This window comes from Somniosus microcephalus, chromosome 1, assembly GCF_052327205.1.
Source record: "Somniosus microcephalus isolate GS21.2 chromosome 1, FLI_Smic_1.0, whole genome shotgun sequence".
NCBI classification, from domain to species: domain Eukaryota; kingdom Metazoa; phylum Chordata; class Chondrichthyes; order Squaliformes; family Somniosidae; genus Somniosus; species Somniosus microcephalus.
The window spans coordinates 253,987,862-254,013,481 of NC_140987.1; the positions used below are offsets into that span (position 1 = coordinate 253,987,862).

The 25,620-nt window shown below is 45.1% G+C and overlaps 1 protein-coding gene across 3 annotated transcripts in view; it reads right to left on the reverse strand.

The window, feature by feature from the left end:
• Positions 1-960: 960 nt before the first annotated feature.
• The window catches only part of unc45b (unc-45 myosin chaperone B), a 118,136-nt gene continuing 93,476 nt past the window's right edge, over positions 961-25,620 (reverse strand). For 2 of the 3 annotated variants that reach the window (XM_085992117.1, XM_085992112.1), the window contains exons 13-20: positions 18,656-18,796; positions 17,941-18,068; positions 16,301-16,367; positions 15,789-15,902; positions 9,614-9,729; positions 5,243-5,360; positions 3,998-4,153; positions 961-1,590 (exon numbers count right to left, since the gene is read on the reverse strand). In XM_085992117.1, coding sequence (XP_085848243.1) covers positions 1,318-1,590; positions 3,998-4,153; positions 5,243-5,360; positions 9,614-9,729; positions 15,789-15,902; positions 16,301-16,367; positions 17,941-18,068; positions 18,656-18,796 — 1,113 coding nt within the window. In that variant the 3' untranslated portion in view covers positions 961-1,317. Of the gene's footprint in view, positions 1,591-3,997; positions 4,154-5,242; positions 5,361-9,609; positions 9,730-15,788; positions 15,903-16,300; positions 16,368-17,940; positions 18,069-18,655; positions 18,797-25,620 lie in introns of those variants that run through there. The other variant, XM_085992122.1, reaches the window with a different exon arrangement.

Sequence of the window (25,620 nt, forward strand, 5' to 3'; positions counted from 1 at the left end):
TGGATTCCCAATTAACCACATGTGGTGAGCAGTTAACCCATTGGACAATGCAGATATACATGGTCAGTAAACAGCTTACACATAAACTATGCAGTACATGATGTCCAGAAGTCCAAGATATTAATATTAACATAAGCATTTCTAATTTTATGAAGCTTATCGCATGCTGATATTGATGCTATCAGCCATGATCTCATTGAATGGCGGAACTGGGTTGAGGGGCTGAATGGCATACAATCTTTTGCTATGTCTCGGCCTTGCTTTTCGTGGCCCTTTCAATATTCTCATTTATATTGTATATGAAAGCAGTGAGAATTGATGGAAATTTAGCACAGTCAGTCTGGCAACTTGTTTTAATACTACCTCCACAATAAGCATGTGTATTTCAAATCTGGGGTATGTTAGTTACTCCCAAACTCGCACCAAGTCCTGTACACCCATCGCCCCCTGTGCTCGCTGACCTGCATTGGCTCCCGGTCTGGCAACAACTCGATTTTAAAATTCTCACCCTTGCTTTCACATCCTTCCATGGCCTCACCCCTCCCTATCTCTGTAGCCCCCTACAATCCCAGAGATCTCTGCACTCCTCCAATTCTGGCCTCTTGCGCATCCCGATTTTAACCGCTCCACCATTGGCGGCCGTGCCTTCAGCTGCCGAGGCCCTAAACTCTGGAATTCCCTCCCTAAACCTCTCCGCCTCTCTCTCCTCTTCTCTACCTCTCTCTTCTCCTTTAAGATGCTCCTTAAAAACCTATCTCTTTGACCAAGCTTTAGGTCACCTGTCCTAATATTTCCAATGTGGCTCGGTGTCAAATTTTGTTTGATAATCGCTCCTGTGAAGCACCTTGGGACAGTTTACTATGTTAAAGGTGCTATATAAATGCAAGTTGTTGTTGATGTTCAAAATCTGAGCAAATATATGAGAGTGTACCAGTAAATGAAAAAAATTCAAACACACTGTTTAATAGTAACCTCTTTACTTGATAGAAGGAGGTTTAGGCTCCAGTCTTTGGCACTCAAAGTGCGACACTAAAAATGCAATTGTAAAATTAATTTTATTTTCCTAAAATCAACACATTTACTCATTGTTGATATTTGTTTTCCAGTTAACAGTTTGTTGCAAGAATGAAGTTAACAACCATTTTAAACACATCTAGCAAATACTTTGTAATGATCACGTAACAAAATCAAAAAAACAAATTTATTGTTTAAAAAAACAGTTGGTGTCTATAGTGATACAGGCTTTAAGCAAATAGCCAATTATTTCTCACAGTGTGGCCTAATTGAGTAATCTAAGTATTTTGCACTGACTTCTCTTCATTGTCCAGGCTGGGAAGTTGGCTTAATAAGGGAATAATCCATGGCTTTCACCAGGCATTCCCGAGCCACATTGATAATATCTTGGCGTTTTATGTTATCTTCTAGCTTGCTAATGACCGTCAGGATTTCCAGCAATTCGCTCTCGATGAGCTTTTTGGCGATCTCCTTGTCCGTCTCTATCAAGTTCAAAGCGATGACCAGGCCTCTGTGTTGAACTTCCATGTTGTCATGGAGACAGAGTTGCTGCAGGATTTCCAGCCACTGAGTGGTCTGTGCTCAAAGAGAGGAAACAAAAGCCGATCAAGTTTCTTTGAAAAACCCACTCCAATCTATTCACTGCAAACTGCTGAGAGGACCATAATGGCTGGAACTGAGAGAATCCGGGTGAAACAAAATGGTGGCATGGCCATATATGAGCAATAGAGGTTCTAGTGGCACTGATTGGTTGAGGAGTGGATTATGTCATTGGATGCTGCATGGAGCTGGGTGTAAATAAAGAACGGCTTTAATGGGGATGGGATGAGGGAGAGGAGGACGGTTGAGATGGAGGGGGAGATAGTGAGGGATAGATGAGTAGGAGGGGAGGGATGAGGAGGAAGAGATAAGGAGAGGGGGGAGGGCCCAGGGGGGGGGGGGGGAGGCCCAGAGGGGGGGGGAGGCCCAGAGGGGGGGAGGCCAGAGGGGGAAGGATAAGGGGAAGGGGAGGAATGAGGGTAAGGGGTAGGGATGAATGAGGGAGAGGGGAGAGGTGAGAGGGAGGGGTGAGGGGGAAGGGCGAGAGGAGGGCTTTGGGACGTCCTGAGGTTGTGAAAGACACTATATAAATGCAAGTTAGAGAGGTCCCTCTGTCCTAGTGTATTAATCGAAGATGGAGTCTGCACCATCCACATCTTCCCTAAAAATGTGTCTTGGGATGTGAGTGATGTTGACAAGGCCACATTTATTGCCAAGGCCTAGTTGCCCACAGGCCATTAAGAGTCAATATTCTTTTCTTTGACCATTTTTTGTGCCTCCTGACCTTTCTCCATCTGCTCAGTGACCTCTCGCTATCCATCATCCTATAAATCACCCTCGAAGATATTTCTCTGTACATAATGAGCACTGTAGGAATGCAAGTTGTTAATACCACATACAAGAGTGGCTAGAGGATTCATCCACCATCCTACACTATTTAAAACTTTCCAATTCTCTTGTTGAATACTATTTAAAATATTCACTGCATTGTGCATTGATAAAATTATTGAACATGGGGGAAAAAATGCTGTTTGGCTGACAGTCAAAAATCATCCAATCGGGTGGCAAAGAGTCTGTTCACTCTCCAATTGGCTGTGAGAAGGCGGGTCACCCCGATGATGAACATGTTGGGCGACCAATGGCGGGAGTGTGGGGGTGGGGAAGTTGGAGGTAGTGGGTCATGTGATGAAACCTCCAGGAATGCGTCCAACCAGAATTGGTAACCCTAATAGCCAATCAGGATCCAACGATGTCAATAGGACCCCGAAGCAACTTTGTGCCCCCCCACGCCCCCCACAGTCTGTCCAATGGTACTTGGCGTTGAGCAGCCCTTGAAGGGACCGCTGCATTCCGCTGAAAAAAAATAATTTTTGACTGTTTTTGTGGGGTTAGGACAGCAGGGAGAACTCCCCTACTCTTGTTCAAAATAGTGCCGTGGGATCTTTTACATCCAATTATGTTCTGTAACTCTGAAATGGTTTTCAGTCTGTTTGCGTATTATACGTATTTACCGAGGGAATACGGCACTGTCTGAGGTGTTGTCTTTCAGATGAGGCATTAAACCAAGGCCCTGTCTGCCCTCCCCCCAAGTTCTCCCCGGTATCCTGGCCAACATTTATCCCTCTACCAACATCACAAAAACAGATGGTCATGATCACATTGATGTTTGTGGGATCTTGCTGTGCGCAAATTGGCTGCTACATTTCCTACATTGCAACAGTGACTACACTTCAGAAAGTACTTCATTGGCTGTAAAGCGCTTTGGGATGTCCTGAGGTCTTGAAAGGCGCTATAGAAATGCAAGTTCTTTCTTTTCTTATGAGGTGCAGGGTCGAGCTAATAGTGCAATGTTTCAATTGGTGACAACTCAATTCAATTCAATTCGCTTTATTGGCATGATAAGGTACATCTTATGTTGCCAAAGCATCAAAATACATTTATGGTTGAACACATAAACGCGGTTCTAGTCATACAGTGTATAAACAGGTATATCCCTGAGTTTATAAATATACATTCGCCTTGTTTATATATACTCTTGTCTTAGTTTACTGGTTGTCCCTCTGTTCATGGCAAGCTGTAACGTAGTGTGCCGCCAGTGTTACACAGCTTCTCTCCTCCCCCAGTAGGAATGGGAGTTTTTGGTTGTCATTCAGATTTCTGAATTCAGGGCATATTTGTGAGAATTTTTGGTAGAAATTCTCCCTGATGCCCTGATATTTTCCACAGGCTGTGAGGAAGTGCATCTCTGTCTCAACTACTCCCTGACTGCAATGAGAGCATATCCTGTCTTCTCTTGGCAGCCTGGTCTGCCTGTGTCTGCCTTTTTCGATCGCTAGGCTATGTTCGCTAAGTCTGTACCTTGTCAAGGTGCTTCTCAGTCTGTTATCCTTTACCATGGTCAGGTAATCAGCTATGTTGTATTGTCTGTTTAGGGCCAACTCACCACTGTGGTCATCTTGTGGCAGAGTTCCTTACGGCTAGCAGTAAGCATGGCAACGGCTCCTGCGGCCGCCCGCTGGACCTTCACGTCATCTTCACCACAGAGCAGCACCATTAGTTTCATTCTGTCATTGCCTTCAGCCACAAATCGTTCTTGAACCTTAGCAAAAAACAAAAAGATTTCCAGGCTCCAAGAATTGCTGCTGAAGTACTTTACTCGAAAGTAAGAGAGTCCCCTTGTTGTACACTAGTTATAATATTCATTACCTTGATAACATAGTGGACCAAAGCTTGCTGGAACAATAACGGTGCGCTAACGACGCATGCCACTATTAATGCGTAAGCTGGTCAGCTAGTTCAGGGGATGAAGAGATACGATGTGGGTTGCGAATCTTCAGAACTTACTCCATTTACACCGCTCCACTGTTTGCTTCACACAAATGGCATCTCGCCCTTAGCCTCCCTGTTATTTATAACAACTTGCTGGATTTGCACATTAATTGCCCATTAAACTCGCCGCAGAAAGTTAGGCATGGTAATTAACAGCACAAGTACACTTTTAACAATGTGATGATTGTTAATGCAATGCCAATCAAACTCTCCAGCCCAGAAAGGGAACAATTTAAACTGTGGCGTTTCATTCCTGCATGTAGTAAATTATTGGAAATTTAATAAACGTCAAATGTTATTTTTTGTTACTACTTTTCCTATCTGTCTCTTTTTTCCTCTCTCTTAATCCAACCTTTCTTGCCCCCTCTATTTCTCTTTCTGTACCTGATTTGACTCTCATTCACTCAATTTCCTTCTCCATCATTCCTGTTTCTTTAACAATCCTTATATCTCATTGGTCCCATCGTTAACCGAGATCCCAGATGCCCCGTTGCCCTCGCCACGCAGTCATCAGCTCGCACTCCCAGCAAGTTACGGCACACAACATTTTGAGCTGAGGGGTGCGGGAAAAAGTCTAACTAACGGGATTCGCCGCGAGATGCCCCACTCCAGCAAAATCTGGGCCATTGTTGCAAGAGGGACTTGCATTGCCTTGCGGCTGCGTGATAAGTAGTCCAGTTTGATTTTAAGTCCCGTATTCACCAGTCTCCATTGAACAGAGGAAGTTTAAAGTGCATCCCCACCCCCCTTATACTTCTATTTCTAAAATTGTTCACAGTTGAAAAAGATAATAATTCATTTCATCCCCAAATCTTTAATAAAAATTTTTTTTTTAATGTTTCTGTTGATTTTCACTTACTTCTTTGCAGATGACCATGTTGCACATACACTCAGTGGCTGCTTGTCGAATTTGGTCATGTTCCTCAAACATATAACATTCAATTTCAGGCAATGCCTTCTCCTTGATTATTTTTTGCCTAAAAATAGAAAGAAAGAACTTGCATTTATACAGCACCTTTCACAAACTCAGGATGTCCCAAAGCGCTTTACAGCCAATGAAGAACTTTTGAAGTGTGGTCACTGTTGTAATGTAGGAAACATGGCAGCCAATTTGCGCACAGCAAGCTCCCAAAAACAGCAATGTGATAATGACCAGATATTGGTTGAGGGATAAATGTTGGCCACAAGACACCAAGGAGAACTCCCCTGCTCTTCTTCGAAATAGTGCCATGGGATCTTTTACCTGGCCTGGGTTGAATGTCTCATGCGAAAGATGGTATCTCCGACAGTGCAGCACTCCCTCAGTACTGCACTGGGACTGTCAGCCTGGATTATGTGCTCAAGTCTCTGGAGTGGGGCTCGAACTCACAATATTCGGACTCAGAGGTGAGAGTGTTACCCACTGAGTCACAGGTGACACAAAAATATGCCATAAAAAGGGAAAGTATAATTAATTGGATGACAGAAAGAAACACAAAGATACAAACAGTTATATAGTTGGGGTGGGGATCCCCTATCGATACATGGCTGGTGGGGTGGCCCGTGTACCTGGGGTTTCCCCACCTTTCTCCACCACATTCCCGGGCCACGGTAGCATTCTTCTCTTTAACAGATTTGCCATGCTTACCTTCCTCTCTGCTATTCTGCTGTAACCATTTACATCTCCTCTGGACCCATCTTTTGTTTCTTTACTTGTCCCATTATCACTCCCTTTTGCCTTGCACCATCATCCCTTTTGTCATTTAATCACTCCTTCCTTCCACCCTATCACAGACCTTCCCTTTTGTTCTTTCCCTGCCCCCCTTTTCCCTGTATTTGCTTAAAATCTGTTAAAATCTCTAACATCTTCTAGTTCTGACGAAGGGTCATCGACCTGAAACATTAACTCTGTTTCTCTCTCCATGGATGCTGCCTGACCTGCTGAGTGTTTCCAGCATTTTCTGTTTTTATTTCAGATTTCCAGCATCTGCAGTATATTGCTTTTGTCGAACTTGGGTGGGAAATCTGACAAAAGCCAACCTATTTTTCTTTCAGTTTGCTCTCAACTATAAATGGAATTTTCTGCAACAGCATACCTTATTTTTCTTTCAGTATCCCTAATTGACCCATTAATACCAAACATTATGTTACTTGTACACAAATCAATCAATGTCTTGGAAGATACTCTTAACATGCCGAAACTCTATGGCTTACACATTCATCCTTGCCTTCTCTTGACAATCTCACTAAGTGCAAATAAATTTGGCATTTGAAAGCAGCTATATTCCTTTGCAATAAAAAATCCTATTTATTTGTTTATTAAAAACCTCTTTCTGCTTCATTCCATTAATTAGTTGTTCGAATAAAATCTAATCAAGAATTGAAACTGTGCACAGTTCTGGTCTCTCTGTTGTATAAAGGATATAGAGACACTGAGGAAGGTGCAAAAAGATTTACGAGGAATATACCAGAACTGAGAGGTTCTTCTTCTTATCGTGTCCACGGACAGTCTATACATAGCCCAGCCAGAACTGGACACATTTTTGCGCCTTGTTGTTGGATTCGGCAAGATCTGCAACAGTGCAGGGTTCCTCTAACGATGGGCATTGCAGGAGGTGTTGCATAGTCTGTGCCTCAGTTCCACATTCACAAGTTGTCGGGCTGGTTGAATATCCCCATTTGCTTAGTGACACCTTTGAACAACCTACACCGGTCCTAAGCCTGTTAAGGCACTTCCAGATTGCTCAGTTGCAATTAGCTCCTGGGGGAAGGCTTTCATCAGGTAAAATTTCCATCGCTGGGGGTTGTTCAAGACTGGCGAGCCGGTCTTTCCACAAGGCGATGCGGGCTTCAGATGAGGTTGATTGTAATGGAACAACACTGTTCGAGAAGCTCTTCCTTGACTTTAGGCGGCTGGGTGTAGGTGTATGACAATGCAGAGGGTGCCTCTCATCTGATGTTTGACGGAGTCGCTCTTTCTTGCTGGCTACCGTTCTTCTTATATCAGGGGGAGCGATACCCGCCAGGATATATAGGCTGTTCGTGTTTGTTGGTTTTAAGCAGTTTTAAGAGGTTATACCTATCAGGAAAGGCTGAACAAGCTGGGGCTCTTTTCTCTAGAAAAGAGAAGACTGAGGGGTGACCTGATAGAGGTCTTCAAAATTATGAACAGGTTCGATAGGGTAGACGTAGAGAAGATGTTTCCATTTGTGGAAGAGTCCAAAACTGAGGCCATCAATATAAGATAGTCACTAATAAATCCAATAGGGAATTCAGGAGAAACTTCTTTACTCAGAGTTGTGAGAATGTGGAACTCGCTACCACCGGGTGTGGTTGAGGCAAATATCATGCATTTAAGGGGAAGCTAAATAAACATATGAGGGAGAAAGGAATAGAAGGATATGTTGATGGGGTGAGATGAAGAGGGGTGGGAGGAGGCTCGTGTGGAGCATAAACACCGGCACGGACCAGTTGGGCTGAATGGCCTGTCTCTGTGCTGTAAATTCTGTGTCACTGAAACTGATCTTCCAGTCAGTTAACCTCCACTTAGCTCCGTCAGCGAACATGTGCAGCTGTCAGTTTCACGGGGAGATCTAGTAACACACTAACCCTTTGAGAAATGTAAGGGGAGCAGTGGGGGTGGGGGGTAATTTAATCCCCATATCAAAAGTATGACAATGGTTTTTAATAGTTCAGTCAAAACATTGAAAATGGGCATGCTCTTCCTTATATTTTTCTGGAGCTGCACTCGGATAATTCCGGTGAGAAAGAAATAAAAAATAGTTCTTGCAAATTTCATGTACAAGAACTGTCTACATTTTGAAAGCTAAAAAGGCATTTTAGACCTTAAAGGGTTGAAAATGTTCCACAGTTGGTGGCACTAAGCAGTCCAGTGTTACAATATATCAGAGCTTCAAATCAGGAATCAGTGAAAGATTAAAATTCAGGTGGATGTCTGCAAATTTCAGAGTTTCTTTCACACAAGAGCTGAAAACAAACACTAACTTGTACTTATACAGTGCCTTTCACGTAGTACAACGTCCCAAGGCGCTTCACAGGAGTGTTATCAAACAAAATTTGACACCGAGCCACATATTAGGGCAGGTGGCCTAAAGCTTGGTCAAAGAGGTAGGTTTTAAGGTGCATCTTAAAGGAGGAGAGAGGTGGAGAGGTTTAGGGAGGGAATTACAGAGCTTAGGGTCCAGGCAGCTGAAGGCACGGCCGCCACTGGTGGAGTGATTAAAATCGGGGATGCGCAAGAGGCCAGAATTGGAGGAGTGCAGAGATTTTGGAGGGTTGTAGGGCTGGAGGAGGTTACAGAGATAGGGAGGGGCTAGGCCATGGAGGGATTTGAACATGAGGATGGGAATTTTAAATTAGAAAAACACGAAATAGTGAACTGCTGCAGGTGCACCAGCATTGATCAATCTGGGAAAATAGGAGGAATTCAGTTCTTACTAGATCGCCAAAGTGGCTCCATAAATACTGGAGTTTTAGAGCAGTAGAATCTGAATAATTAATATGGATAATGGCCTTAGCAGTTCTACTTTTTTTGCAATTTTTTCCCCTTGAATCTGGCTGATGTACAGCTGCACAGGCTTCAACAGTCCTCTAGTACCTTGCCTAATTGGCAATTCTTCATATGCAAATACAGACAGTGCGTGTTCACAGGCTATTGATCATGAGGGAACTTGGGAGCTTCGCATCCAAAATGTACTTCAGTTATGTGGAGAGACCAAAGAAGCTGGGATTGATCTCCTTAGAGCAGAGAGGATTAAGGGGAGATTGAATAGAGGTGTGTTCAAAATCATGAAGGGTTTTGATCGAGTAAATAGGAAGAAACTGTTTCCACTGGTGGGTGGGTCGGTAACCAGAGGACACAATTTAAGATAATTGGCAAAAGAACCAGAGGGGAGATGAGAAGAATTTGTTTCTTTTACACAGCGAGTTTTTATGATCTGGAAAGCACTGCCTGAAAGGGCGGTGGAAGCAGATTCAATAGGAGCTTTCAAAAGGGAATCGGATAAATACTTGAAAAGGAAAAATTTGCAGGGCTATGGGAAAAGAGCTGGGGAGTGGGATTAATTGGATAGCTCTTTCAAAGAGCCGGCACAGGCACGATGGGCCAAACAGCCTCCTTCTGTGCTGTACGATTCTATGATACCCAGATACATACACACACTTCCAGAAAAGATTCCAAAACAGCAATCGGCAAAACACTGATGTGCTTAATTAAAAAAAATGAACTTGCCTTAGTTTCTCACTTTTTGCCGAAAGATTTGTGAGACTCAGCAGGGCTTCATAGTTTTGTAGACCATCTAGCTCTGTGTTTAACAGGCTGACAAGTGGCCTCACCACTTCGTAGATCTGAAAGGAAAGCACCAAAAAGATACATTTTTCTGAAACAAATTGACAGTCAAGAAATTTTTTTTTAAGACGGTTAAATTATATTTTTTAAATGACCTAATTTCACGGATATCTTTAAAATACCTGCACATACCATAGGAAATAAAACAAACATTTGGGACTGTACTCTTGCACCAAGATAATTTACTCAGAATGGCTCCTATTCATAACATTCTCCTTTCTGGGCATATCAGGCCAGATTTTGGAACAAATGACTCATTCTACTTGCAATTTGCCATAGACTTTCTATGGGGTTTTGCATGGCAAGTTGCTGTCAGCCAACTAAATGGCGTGGCGTCCTCTACAGGGCATCTGGGACATGTGTGAACAGAGCAAGCAACTGTGTATCTCCTTAACAACAACAACAACAACAACTTGTGTTTATAAAGCGCCTTTAACATAGTAAAATGTCCCATGGCACTGCACAGGAGTATTTTAAGACAAAAAAAATTGACACCGATCCACATAAGGATAAATTAGGGCAGGTGACCAAAAGCTTGGTCAAAGAGGTAGGTTTTAAGGAGGGTCTTAAAGGAGGAAAGAGAGGTAGCGAGGTGGACAGGTTTAGGCAGGGAATTCCAGAGCTTAGGGCCTAGGCAACAGAAGGCACGGCCACCAATGGTTGAGCAATTATAATCAGGGATCCTCAAGAGAATAGAATTAGAGGAGCGCAGATAGCTCAGGGTGTGTGGGGCTGAAGGAGATTATAGAGATAGGAAGGGCTGAGGCCATGAGGGATTTGAAAACAAGGATGAGAATTTTGAAATCAAGGCGCTGCTTAACCGGGAGCCGATGTAGGTCAGCGAGCACAGGGGTGAGGGGCAAATGGGACTTGGTGCGAGTTAGGACACGGGCAGCCTGGTTTTGGATGACCTCAAGTTTACGTAGGGTGGAATGTGGGAGGCCAGCCAGGAGTGCGTTGGAATAGTCAAGTCTAGAGGTAACAAAGGCATGGATGAGGGATTCAATCATATTGAAGAATCATTAATGAGCAGTGCAGTCTGAACCAGGAAGTGTCAGTTAGAATAATTAATTCAATGTTAAATCAGGTACAGAAAGCAAAATAGAGAGGGAAAGAAAGATGGGATTAAGAGAGTGAGAAAAAAGCGACAGAAAGAAAAGGTTAAAAAAATTCGCATTTTTTATTTTTTTAAATCTCCAACAATAATTAAAAGCTGAAGGAATGAGACTCCACACTTGTTAAAGTTAATTTTTAATGCCAGAGAGGTTGTTTGGTAGTAATTAAGACTTACCACACCGTTAAAGATTTACTTGCACTGGAATGGGCAAGCCCTAACATTTTCTGGCAAGTTTAATGGGAATCTATCACGTAAGTCCCACAACTTCATGCCATTTCCATGTGTTTCAATGAAGATTCATCCACGGTCTCTAAATTGTCAAACTGCTTGTCCTCTGAGCAGAAATTTTCTCCAATGAAATATTGGGAAGACCGAAGCCATTGTTTTCGGTCCCCGCTACAAACTCCATTCCCTAGCCAGTGACTCCATCTCTCTCCCTAATATCTGTCTGAGGCTGAACCACACAGTTCGCAACCTAGGTGTCATTTTTGACCCTGAAGTGATCTTCTGCCACATATCCGCGGCATTACTATTCCCACCTCCGTAACATCGCCCGTCTCCGCCCTTGCCTCGGCTCATCCGCTGCTGAAACCCTCATCCATGCCTTTGTTACCTCTAGACTTGACTATTCCAACGCACTCCTGGCTGGCCTCCCACATTCTACCCTACATAAACTTGAGGTCATCCAAAACTCGTCTGCCCGTGTCCTAACTCGCACCAAGTCCCGTTCGCCCATCACCCCTGTGTTCGCTGACCTACATTGGCTCCCAGTTAAGCAACGCCTCGATTTCAAAATTTTCATCTTTGTTTTCAAATCCCTCCATGGCCTCGGCCCTTCCTATCCCTACATCTGTAATCTCCTCCAGCCCCATAACCCCCCGCGATATCTGCGCTCCTCTAATTCTGCCCTCTTGAGCATCCCTGACTATAATCGCTCAACCATTGGTGGCCGTGCCTTTTGTTGACTCGGCCCCAAGCTCTGGAATTCCCTGCCTAAACCTGTCCACCTCGCCACCTCTCGTTCCTCCTTTAAGACGCTCCTTAAAACCTACCTCTTTGACCAAACGTTTGGTCACCTGCCCTAATTTCTCTTTATGTGGCTCACTGTCAAATTTTTTGTCTTATAATACTCCTGTGAAGTGCCTTGGGACGTTTTACTTCGTTAAAGGCACTATATAAATACAATTTTTTGTTGTTGTTGAGTCTCTCAGCAAGATACGGGTGGAGCAAAGCTTGTGGAGGAGCAGGGTAACTTGGACAGCAACTTCCTGATTTCAGCATTTGACTGCGCATGTGCGGATGCCAGAAGTTGCTGTCCGATTTATTCTTTAATAATGGTGAGTGCTGATAGCCTCACCTTAATCCTACTGCAAAATTGGGACCATTGTTTTGGTAATACAGTCTGCACCCTTTGTAGTGGCCAGGTTCGTGCAAGCGTGATTTGCCCACTATTCATGATGGTCAGTATAACATTGCCAGGTTACTATAGCGGGGCCTAAGGACAGTATCTTTCTATGCAGACTCAGAGTTACTGATTTGTTTATTTTAAGAGAATCAAATGGTTAAAGACTGCTATTTCAGAATATGTGTATTTTAGATCAAGCCAACACTGTCTGTACGGAGAGAACTTCATCCTCCATCTCAGCACTTCCTGCTCTGTCTAAATGCCATAGTAATGATCGAAACAGGAGAGCGAGAGAGAGAGAGAGAGAGATAGCAGTCTGCTCAGATTCACCTGTGCTGTTGCAGTGGCACTTTAACCAGATGCAAATAGCTGCTTGAGCTGCCCGAAATAGCCGGACCGCTTAATACGGTTTAAGCGTTGCCTTTGTAATTGACGCCTATGGTAATGGAAAATGGTCAGCGCCATTTATCAGATATAAGCAGCTGCCTGGGATAGGCAGGGATGGTGCACGTGGTGGATGCTGCATGTATTAAATTGATTACATGTTGGCCTAGTTTCTCTCCTGAAGTCCCCTATATTTTTGCCCCAACTAATATTTGTGCAGGCTACTTTCCAGAATGACACACTGGGACATTGAACTTACTTCAACTCATCCCTGATTTTATTTGAATGTGGAAACTAATCTTCTCAGAGTTACACAGCTGATTAAATGTGCCCCGAGCCTTGGTGGCAAATTAATCCTTTTGTGTTAATTGTGATCATCTCAGAAAGGAGCCCCTCTGTGCCGGGGAAGTTGAAGAAAGCAGAGGATTAATTTGTTAAAAACTAGCATCAAGCTGGGAACATATTGTGACAAAAGACTTTCAAAAGGACACATGTTAAAGCTTGTATTCTTTTCTAATTTTGTTCAGTTTAAAAATACTTCTATTAAGCCCAAATAATTTCTGGCACTACCAGGTTCTGGAGAATACCAATGAGAATATTTTTCCACAGAGCCTTTGCCAGGCACATAACGTGTAAAAAAAATTCTTTAAGATCAACTTAGTTGCATCTTTAAGAACATAAGAACATAAGAAATAGGAGTAGGAGTAGGCCAATCGGCCCCTCGAGCCTGCTCCGCCATTCAATAAGATCATGGCTGATCTGATCCTAACCACCAATCCACTATCACAGAACCATCTCCTGAATCTAACAGAATTAGACACACAAAATAGGAGCAGGATCAGGCTACACGGCCCCTGGGCCCGCTCCGCCACCCACAGGGCCATGACCGATCCGAACCTAGACTCATGTCCAAATTCCTGCCCGCTCCCCGTAACCCTTAATTCCCTTTGCTTCTAGGAAACTGTCTATTTCTATTTTAAATTTATGTAATTATGTAGCTTCTACAGCTTTTTGGGGCAGCATATTCCATGGACCTACCACCCTCTAAGTGAAGTAGTTCCTCCTCATCTCAGTTTTGAAAGAGCAGCCCCTTATTCTAAGACTATGCCCCCTAGTTCTAGTTTCACCCATCATCGGGAACATCCTCCCCGCATCCACCCGATCCAACCCCTTCACAATCTTATATGTTTCAATAAGATCGCCTCTCATTCTTCTGAACTCCAATGAGTAGAGTCCCAATCTACTCAACCTCTCCTCATATGTCCATCCCCTCATCCCCGGGATTAACCGAGTGAACCTTCTTTGTACTGACTCGAGAGCAAGTATGTCCTTTCTTAAGTATGGACACCAAAACTGTACACAGTATTCCAGGTGCGGTCTCACCAATACCTTGTACAACTGAAGCAATACCTCCCTATTTTTATATTCTATCCCCCTAGCAATGAAAGCCAACATTCGGGCTTTCAACTGACTAATAACCAGACCCATAGAGCCAGTTTGCAGCCAATGAACGTACAGTGGGTTGCCAGTAAGATGAAACAAGATAAGTAAAAAAGATTTAAAGTGAAGAAATTTCTCCTCATCTCAGTCCTAAATGTCCGACCCCTTATCCTCAGACTGTGACCCCTAGTTCTAGACTCTCCAACCAGAGGAAACAACTTCTCAGCATCTACCCTCTCAAGCCCTCTAAGAATTTTATACGTTTCAATGAGATCACCTCTCATTCTTCTAACCTCCGGAGAGTATAGGCCCATTCTACTCAATCTCTCCTCATAGGACCACCCTCTCATCCCAGGAATCAATCTCGTGAACCTTCATTGCAAGTAAATCCTTCCTTAGCTAAGGAGACAAAAACTGTACACAGTATTCCAGGTGTGGTCTCACCAAAACCCTGTACAATTGCAGCAAGACTTCCTTACTCTTGCACTCCAACCCTCTTGCAATAAAGGCTAACATACCATTTGCCTTCCTTTTGTCAAAAGTTAAGGGGTTAATATGGCTGGAAGAAAAATCACATTTTCTGCAGTTATATTTCATAAACATTTGTAAGGACAAAAGTAATGTCAACAACTGGCTGACTTCGCTCAAGATCTTCAGGATGCCTCAGTTTCTTGTTAATTAATTTTTCTTTTCAAAAAACTTATTTCGAATGTTTTTATACATCATTTACTATAAGACAGCAGAATGTAAGAATGGGGAGTGGTCACTCAGTCCATCCTATCACCTCATTATTTAGGTTCAAGTCAGTGCATTCCTTTATCTCATTCCTACCCAAATTCCTCTATTAGTTCTTCAAGGTGAAGAGTGCAAACGTGCTGTATTCTCCAGATTATTCATCTTAAAACTGAATGATCTATGAAAAGTGTTATTACCATTTAAAAATCTTGTATCATTATTAATAATGGAAAGGTCAATTCCAAATAATGATTGTTAAATATTCTTCATTAGGGTTCTGATAAAGGGTCACAGCTGAAATGTTAATCTCTTTCTCGAGCAGAGGCACCCTACCCTGCTGTGTATTCCCAGCACTATTTACTCATATTCAAAGTTCATTTTTTTCAGAAGAATGAACTGTATTTTGAATTATGTTAGGAACTGTCTGCTGATGACACAGGCAAAAACAAACAATCTTGCAGGACTCTGCTTATCTCAATGCCATGCGGTGATCTAAATAATCACTGCGGTTTGTGGGAAAATGAGAAGAGCAATCAAGGTTGTGTAAAATTCCCTTCGGGTGATCTATCTGAACCACAGCACGCCTCTAATCAAAATCATTATGGGATTATTCCCCTTCATGTATTATTGACTTTATTTTCCATGCAGTCAGTTATCTGACTGAGAAGCGAGAAGAACAACTAGCATTTATATAGCGCCTTTAACGTAGTAAAACATCCTATAACAATAATTACAAAGCTCATATGTTACTCAAAATTATGAAGTGACTGAATCAACTGCATAGTTCTGGGATCGAAGGTCAAATCCATACAGGCTTGTCCAATTTGTTTGGAAAGTAACCAGAATTCCTTTAAAGCGAGTCCTCTCTAAGTTCATCAAGAAATTTGAATCAAGGCTAGTGCACTCGTCCCTGACCATTTCCCATGAATCACTCACATCTGCTTCGCTCAGTTACTGTAAAGTAGAATTTCACTTACCCTTTCGCCAGGGAAGCCTATTTCTGGGTCAGAGACGGCAGCAATCTTAGCAAGAGCATGGGATGCCTTAACTTTGCCAATGTCAGTGCCGTGTAGGGCGAGAGGCAATAAAGTCTGAATAAGAGAGTGAACAAATGAGAGAACGAGGTATAAGAACATAAGAACATAAGAAATAGGAGCAGGAACAAGCCATTCAGCCCTTCGAGCCTGCTCCGCCATTCAATAAGATCATGGCTGATCTTCAACCTCAACTCCACCTTCCCGCCAAATCCCCATATCCCTTGATTCCCTTAGTATCCAAAAATCTATCGATCTCTGTCTTGAATATACTCAATGACTGAGCCTCCACAGCCCTCTGGGGTAGAGAATTCCAAAGATTCACCACCCTCTGAGTGAAGAAATTTCTCCTCATCCCAGTCCTAAATGGCCGACCTCTTATTCTGAGACTGTGACCCCTAGTTCTAGACTCCCCAGCCAGGGGAAACATCCTTTATGTAATTCTATGTAAATACCTTTCCACCGCCTTGTGCCACAATTTTGCCACGATCTCTAACATCCTCAACCAAAGCAAGGAACACCCTAAAGAACCAGAAAGAAATAGATTTAGAAGCGGTTTAGAAAAAAGTATAACATTGCGTTATTTTTTAACTGAAAATGGTATTCAGTTACACTATAATATCATGCAGTGCTTTGATGATGCACAGTACACAAGATACAGTGTGATAGGTAGTGTGTCTTTAAGATGTCACCCATGGCTTAGTGGGTAGCACTCACACCTCTGAGTCAGAAGGTTGTGAGTTCAAGTCTCTGGAGTGGGACTTCAATGCCAGGGACTGGAGCACAAAATCCAGGCCGGCACTCATAGAGTCATAGAGTTATACAGCACAGAAAGAGGCCCTTCGGCCCATCGTGTCCGCGCTGGCCATCAAGCCCTGTCTATTCTAATCCCATTTTCCAGCACTTGGTCCATAGCCTTGTATGCTATGGCATTTCAAGTGCTCATCTAAATGCTTCTTGAAAGTTGTGAGGGTTCCTGCCTCTACCACCCTTTCAGGCAATGAGTTCCAGATTCCAACCACCCTCTGGGTGAAAAGATTTTTCCTCAAATCCCCTCTAAACCTCCTGCCCCTTACCTTGAAACTATGGCCCCTGGTTATTGACCCCTCTACTAAGGGGAAAAGTTCCTTTCTATCTACCCTATCTATGCCCCTCATAATTTTGTACACCTCAATCAGGTCCCCCCTCAGCCTTCTCTGCTCTAAGGAAAACAACCCCAGCCCGTCCAGTTTCTCTTCATAGCTGAAGCGCTCCAGCCCAGGTAACATCCTGGTGAATCTCCTCTGCACCCTCTCTAATGCAATCACATCCTTCCTATAGTGTGGCGACCAGAACTGCACACAGTATTCCAGCTGTGGCCTAACTTGCATTTTGTACAGCTCCGTCATAACCTCCCTGCTCTTATATTCTATGTCTCGGTTAATGAAGGCAAGTATCCCATATGCCTTTTTAACCACCTTATCTACCTGTCCTGCTGCGTTCAGGGATCTATGTACATGCACACCAAGGTCCCTCTGATCCTCTGTCCTTCCTAGGGTCCTACCATTCATGTACTGAGTTCTGCACTGTCAGAGATACCGTCTTTTGGATGAGACATTAAACCGAGGCCCCATCTGCCTTCTCAGGTGTACGTAAAAGATCCCACGGCACTATTTCGAAGAAGAGCCCCAGTGTCCTGGCCAATATTTATCCCTCAACTAATATCTCTGAAGCACTTTGGGATGTCCTGAGGTCATGAAAGGCGCTGTATAAATGCAAGTCCTTCTTTAAGAGAATGACCCTGGTAGCTAGCTATGAGAAATGGTGGTTGTACCTGGGTGTAGTGCTACATTGGTTTATAGTATTGGTGTGCCAGCCTGGTTCAGTGACAGCACTCTTGCCCCTGTGTCAGGAGGTTGTGGGTTCATGCCTCACTGCAGTATTAGAGCACATAATCTAACCTGATGCTTCAGTGCTGTACTGAGGGAGTGCTGCACTGTCAGAGGTGCCATCTTTCGTTCGACAGGTTAAATTGTGGCTTAATCGGCCTGTTCAGGTGTAATTGTGTATCTGATTCCTTTTAAAAATTTGGCCAAATAGAGAAAGTATACCATACCTAGCCATAAGCTCCTTGGTCTGGTCTGTCAGAATAGCACTGTCTGCCTTCAGCATGACAGCAAGGGCTGAGACAATACCAACCTTGATCAACCGCTTCACACGCTGCAGCACAAAGTCTTTTTTATCCTGTAAAAGCACCAGAGATGATCAGTTTACATTTACAATGATCTCACATTTTCTTATTTCCTTCTTACTTTCAACCCATTATGTGTAAAAAAAAACAAAGTGTGTGTGTGAGTGTGGGGAGGTAGAATCAAAGCTGATTAGCTGTATATACCAGGGCTCAGTGGGCAGCACTCTGGTCTGAGTCAGAAGGTCGTGGGTTCAAGTCGCACTCCAGTGACTTGAGCTCCATAATCTAGGCTGAAAGTCCCAGCACCAGTACTGAGGGAGTGCTGCACTGACAGAGGTGCCGTCTTTCAGATGGGACGTTAAACCGAGGCCCCATCTGCCCTCTCAGGTGGACGTAAAAGATCCCATGGCCATTATTTCAAAGAGTTCTCCCTGGTGTCCAGGCCAATGTTTATCCATCAACCAACATCACTAAGAGAAATATTATCTGTTGCTGTTTGTGGGAGCTTGCTGTGTGCAAATAGGCTGCTGCGTTTCCTCCATTACAACAGTGACTACACTTCAAAATTGGCTGTAAAGCGCTTTGGGACGTCCTGATCATGAAAAGTGCGATAGAAATACAAGTCTTTCTTTTCTTTTACCTTTGGGTGGTCTTCAGGTACATGCTGTTTCGCTAACTTTGCCAACTCAACCAGCTCTGGTAATTTTTCTTTTACATCGTAACTGTTTGTGCAGTTCACCAGGATCGATGCTACGGCATAAAGGATTGTCTTGTCAGCAGACTGTCGGAAAGAAAGAACAGATGTAAGCAAAATGCTCCATAAATCATAACCCTATTTAAAGGCTGCATAATTCAATATGATTTTTTTTAAAGTGAGGAAGATATTTATTAAAATAAATATCATCCCCTAATGGTGGAAATCTATTAAGAATGTGAAGGAATTGCATCACGTATTGATTTTTTCTGGACAAATCAAATCGATAATTCAGTTACTTTAATCTCTTTTTAACCATATTTCAACAATGAATGTTGATGTCCCGTTGGACATGATCATTATTAGGAACAAGGATGTCTTGCTGCAGTTGTACAGGGCCTTGGTGAGACCACATCTTGAGTATTGTGTGCAATTTTAGTCGCCTTATCTGAGGAAAGATGTTCTTGCCATGGAAGGAGTGCAGCGAAGATTCACCAGGCTGATACCTGGGATGGCAGGAATGACGTATGAGGAGAGATTGGGTCGATTGGGCTTGTACTCGCTGGAGTTTAGAAGAATGAGAGGGGATCTCATTGAAACTTATAAAATTCTAACAGGACTAGACAGACTAGATGCAGGAAGGATGTTCCCGATGGTCGGGGAGCCCAGAACCAGGGGTCATAGTCTAAGGATAAGGGGTAAGCCATTTAGGACTGAGATAAGGAGGAATTTCTTCACCCAGAGAGTGGTGAACCTGTGGAATTCTCTACCACAGAAGGCAGTGGAGGCCAATTCATTAAATATATTCAAGAAGAAGTTGGATATATTTCTTAAGGCTAAAGGGATCAAGGGATATGGGGAGAAAGCAGGGACAGGGTACTGAGTTTGGATGATCAGCCATGATCGTATTGAATGGCGGAGCAGGCTCGAGGGGCCGAATGGCCTACTCCTGCTCCTATCTTCTATGTTTCTATGTTAGCGAGTAGCCCCACCCCATCCAAGAGAGGCAAACCCATTCTTAGAGGGCTTGACAGGGTAGATGTTGAGAGGCTGTTTCCCCTGGCTGGGGAGTCCAGAACCAGGGGTCACAGTCTCAGAATAAGGGGTCGGCCATTTCGGACTGAGATGAGGAGAAATTTCTTCACTCAGAGGGTTGTGAATCTTTGGAGTTCTCTACCCCAGAGGGCTGTGGATGCTCAGTTGTTGAGTATATTCAAGACAGAGATTGATAGATTTTTGGGCACTAAGAGAATCAAGGCATATGGGGATAGTGCGGGAATGTGAAGTTGAGGTCGAAGATCAGCCATGAACTTATTGAATGGTGGAGCAGGCTCGAGAGCCGTATGGCCTACTCCGGCTCCTAGTTATTATTATATTACATCAGTTCTGCTAGCTCAATAAATATTGTATCCAGTTGAACCCCAAGGAGTCGCCAGAATGAGATAAAAGAGAGATTCAAGATTATAAGTGAATATTTTAAAGTCTATTCTCTTGAATTTCGTGTATTTTGAAGAGATCGCAAAGTCTCTGTTTGAAAAATGGACTCAGTTGAGAATATTTTGTGGACTTTATGGGCTGAGGGTGTTTTACCTGTGGTGGGATCGCCCTTGTGCAAATGCGTGGGGGACTGGTTTGTTAAAACTCCAGAGAACGCATGGCAGTTGGCTGTGACAAAAGAACTGTCAGTCATCCGGAATGTACGGGTTCGCCCGACAGTCCTGGAAAAAGGAAGGGGGCCATTGAACTTGAACTTATTAAAAGGCCACTCTAATATTCAAAAGCACTTCTCACCTCCATCTCAGAAGAGAAGCAGAACAATGAACCCACAGGCCTCAGCCAGCCGAAGAGGAGCCAGTTTTTTTCCCAACACAAAGACCGAAAGATATGTCCCAGACTTAGGGCCATTAATCCAATCACGGAATACTCATGGGTCCGAGGACGACCCATCTCTGATTAAGCACTGGAGTGCTTAGAAACAAAAGGATTTTAAAGATTGGCGGGAAAGATAGGGGTAGCCAGACTCCTATTCTTTTCCACCATTCTTTCTCTCTCTCTCGCTCCCGCTCCAACAAGATCGACCTAACAAGAAGTACCAGAGAAGCCGCCGAGCGGAGCGATCGATACCGATCACGTGTGGGGGTAAGCACAGTCTCGAGTATCCCAAGCCAGTAACCCGTGAGCTCTAAGGGCTCACAGTTTTCTCAGAAATGAAGTTTTTGGGCTATTCCAAGGGTGGGAGCTTCGTTTGGTTCAGCCAGGCGAAGGGGTTTATGTGACTGGGTAATTCGTTGGTAGGGGTGGAATTAGAGTCCACCATAGCAACAAGGGAATTACTGCTTGTTATAGTCCCCAGTTTTGTACTGTATGTATATTGTTTGTAACTTGGATTTTATTCTCCACAGAGACAGTGATTTCGTTTAGTAGTGCATGTTTTAGCCAGTGTATGTTAGGCCAAATAAATACAAGTTTGATTTTTCACCGAAGCATTCCTGTCCGTGACTTATTTCATTTACACTCTGAATAATAATTCCCGGGTATAGAACTTTCGTAAGGCGGGGACGATTCGAACCGTCCATCTAGCAATTGGGCTAGGATCAAAAACCGCTTACATCTCTTGGCGACCAGCGGCAGAACCTAGGTTAAAGGTGTGTAAATCAGTCATGGACAGCGCTTCTGGCGAAAGATCCCAAATGGAGGAAAGGATTTCTTCATACGTGTTTAAGAGGGTTAACGTCGCTAAGAAGTGGGTGCTAGGCTTGTTGCGTGCTGAGCGTCCGGTGAACGCAGCGGCAGAATGGACGGAGGGCAAGGAGCATAGGCGCAGCATTGAAAAGGCGATATGGCTTGTCTGTCTACAAAGACAAGTGCAACTGCTAGATAAGCAGGTTGCGAAGTTAGAGGCAGAGCTCAGGGATTCCGAGGCACAGTCAGACACAAGGGCTGTAGTAGGGAGCAGATTATGCACGGAGCTAAGGGATGAGAAGTAGGGAAGAATAAGCCAGGAGGAAACCTTCCGTAACCATAAGGAGTTCTTGCAATGCCAGGTAACTGAGGCAAAGGGGAACGAGAGGGTGGTTGGGGAGGAGAACGCTCGCTTGACGAGTGAGGTAAAGTTGCTGGGAGAGCAGTTGAAGGATATTCAGGTGGCATACAGAGTCGCCAGCACTGGAGGGTTTGATATGGGTAATCATGGTCCTTGCCAGGAGCAGATCCGGAATTTGACCGATGCTCTATCTAAGGCCAAAGGGATGGTCTGCTTGGTAGCTCCGGGTGTGGCCCGGGTAGATGAGGAAGAGCAGGAGGGAGATAAGGAGGACTGTGAGGCAGAGGAGGACGCTCGAACACTGTCCGAAGTGTCGGGACCAGGACCCATGTGCCCTGTCCGGCAGCGGAAATATGGTGCGCCCGTAGACGGTCAAGAGCAAGGAGCACTGCAGAGTGACTTCCTGGTCCCGTATACGACACCCCAGCTGCAGGCAATGGTCTCTAACCTGACCAAACTGACCAGCACAGGGGACCCATCTGTCCATTTTACGGATGTGGAGCAGGTGGGGGGGATCAATAATTGTAACGAAGCTGAGACAGCCAAATTACTTTTATTTTCCCTGGATAGTAGGTTGTACCAGTCGCTCTCAGTGGGTAGCAAGAGGGGGCAGGGTACTTTAGAGGGGATGACATCGTAGAGGCTATGGGCCTCAATGATGGAAGTCCCTTCTCCCGAGTGGAAAGGACACTACAGTCAGCTGGGGAGGCACCGCAGGCTTTCGCGGACAGGCTTTGGCCCATCTACTGGAGTGCCTGTGCGGGGGTGCCCGACCGGGCGTAGCTGCAGGGGGAGCCTAGGGCTCATTGGCTGAGGACCCTGGTGGCGAACAGCCTGCCCAGGATCAAGGCCAAAGTAGAGGGATGGTTCAATTCCAGGGATCCCCAGACCACAGAAGAAAGTGTGATCCGGCAGTTAACTCTCTCTTTTAAGAATGGTAGGGGTGAGGATGACAAACCAAAGGGCAGAGTACACAAGTTAAAGCCTAGTGGAGGCAACGTTAGAAGAGAGTGGCACCAGGAAGGGGGTAGCTCAGAGAAGAAGCAGGGTTGTTATAGGTGTGGGAGTAAAGGGCACTGGAGGAAAGACTGCCCAGTCTCTGACAAAAGGAGCGGGAAAGAGGATCCTCCAGTGCCAGTGCAGAAAGCCGCAGCTGTGACAGGAAGCAGCACTGATCCGTTCACGGTATTAGTGGCTGCTCTCCGCGCAGTCTTTATGGCAGGGCAGGGTAGGGTGGACGTGGCAGCGGGCAGCGTACTCCCATCCGCCCCGAACAATCCCGACCATGACTAGGGGCTTCTCAGCCCGTTTACCTGTGCCCACTAACTTATGATGCTTGGAAGAGACAGTGCGTGAAGATGGGGGTGGGGAAGGTGCAAGGGACCTATCTGCTGGACATTGGAGCTTCAAGCACCATTGTTTATGCGGATAACCCGACCACATCACCTCTATTGAGCGGGGTTCCATATAACTTAGTAGGGTTCACCGGGAACGAACAGGCTGGGTCTTTCTCCATCCTGCTAGCCATCAATCTGGGCACACTCCATACGGAATGGAAATGTGTCCTGATGTGGTGGGAGTGGGAGGGAATAGGCATTTTGGGGGCAGATTTCATACTGGCCCACAAGGTATTGGTGGATTTCTGGAATCACTGTCTTTGGGGGGCAGTATGCACGGGAAAGGAGAAGGAGGTGGTAGATATACCAGGGAAGCAAGGCAAGGAAACCGTGTGTACGATGAAGCCCAAGGGTAGTTATGACCTTGAACTTTTGGTCACTTGTACCCCGGCGAAGTACATAGTGGATGTGCGAGCCAACTTCGCGGCATTCACTACACACAAGCACGACTGTGGGAGGGTAATATGGGTGGAGGTCAGAGTAGAAGGAGATCCCATGGCCCGACCACAGAAACAGTACAACTTCCCCAGAGAGGCAGAGACGGATTTAGAGATGGCAGTGGGATCACTGGTTGAGCAGGGTGTGTTGTGACCTATAGCGACCCATGTGAACTCTCCGATTTGGCCGGTTAGGAAACCGGACAATTCGTGGAGAGCCACTGTGGACTATCGGGTTCTTACCAAGAACATCTCAGCCTGTGCCCCCACCGTCTCAGCCGTAGCCGACCTAACCGGGAGTATCCCAGCATCCGCGAAAACATTCACGGCTATTATGTCCGTGTATAATTGAGACACGGACTGCAGGAGTTGGTTATAACAGGTCTTTACTGAATGGAGGCAACCTGGAACTACTATGCAAATGTTACTACACAGGCTTATATACAGGGGTGGTCACTACTGGTACTGCAGTATACAGGGGCTGCAGAATATAGTTCCTTCTGCAAAGTACATACACTACAACGGCGCTGGACATTTCGAATGGATTCTGGCCTATTCCTCTCAAAAGGGAGGACCAGTATAAGTTCACATTCACTTTCAAGGGTCAGCAGTACACATGGACCTGCCTTCCCCAGGGGTTTCATAACAGTCCTTCTATTTTCCACCAATGTATGGCCAACTGTTTAAAAAGGTTCAGCAGACCGCAGCAGCTTGTGCAGTACGTGGACTGTAGTGTATGTACCTTTAAGAGGAGAACTACTTTTACAGCTCCTGTATACTGTAGTACCGGCAGTGACCACACCTGTATATAAACCCTGAGTAGGGATCTGTACTGTTAGTTTTTAGAATACCCTCATCCAGTAAACACCTGTTGATTGTTCATCTGCAGTCTCCGTCTATTTATTGAAGAACACCATACCTTAAGATTCACGGATTTAACAGTGGCGACGAGACAGATTCGAACCTACCTGCAACTCTGCATTTCCTCCCAGGGATTCGCTCCTGGAGGACAGTGGAAGAAAGTCGAGGCCAGAAGCACGGGCGTCAACCACGAGCAACCGCCCAGTCATCCAGCAGATAGTGAGCATCGCAGGGGAGGCTGTTGAGAGCTGGGCTTGGTTCTCCAGTCACGACGACCCAGTGCAACAGGCTGGTAACAGGTACGGTGCAGACCCTTCCCGGACAGCGGCGGCTGGAGCCGACCGACAGCACAGAAAAGGCCGAGCAGCGTCGACGGGGTAAGAGAGAGGGTAAAGCGCACAGGGCGCAGCCGGGGGTTGAAGACCGAGCGGCGTCGACGGAGAACAAAAAGAGAGAGAGGGTAAAGCACAGCCGGGGTTCAGGACCGAGCGGTGGCAACGAGAGAGGCACGCAGGAAAACGCGCAGAGCGCAGCCAGTGCTCAAGGGCTGAGCAGCGTCCGCGGGGGAAGAAAGGAAGCGCGGGAGACGCCATTTGAGCCGCAGCGGAGAAGAAGGGAGAGCGCGGGAGACGCCATTTTTGAAGCCGCAGCGGAGAAGAAGGGCGAGCGTGGGAAGAAAGGGAAGTGCGGGAGACGCCATTTTGAGCCAGCGGAGAAGAAGGGAGAGCGCGGGAGATGCCATTTTAGCCAGTCTAACCACACCCAGGGATGCCGAAGAGTGGCAGTGTCACAGCGTTCGACAATGAAGTCGAAGATTGGGCGACATATGTGGAACGCATTGAAGTGTACTGCAAGGCAAATGAAGTGCCAGATGCCAGGAAAGCACTGGTATTGTTGAATTCCATGGGTGCAAAAATGTATGGCTTACTGCGAAACCTAGTAACCCCGGAGAAGCCAGTGGATAAGGATTTTGAAAGCATAGTGGCAATCCTACAGGACCACTTATACCCCACACCACTGCTGATAGCAGAAAGATTTAAGTTTCACAAAAGGAACCAGCATAAAGACGAAAGTTGTAGTGTATGTGCCTTTAAGAGAGAACTACTTTTACAGCTCCTGTATACTGTAGTACCGGCAGTGACCACACCTGTATATAAGCCTTGAGCATGTCTC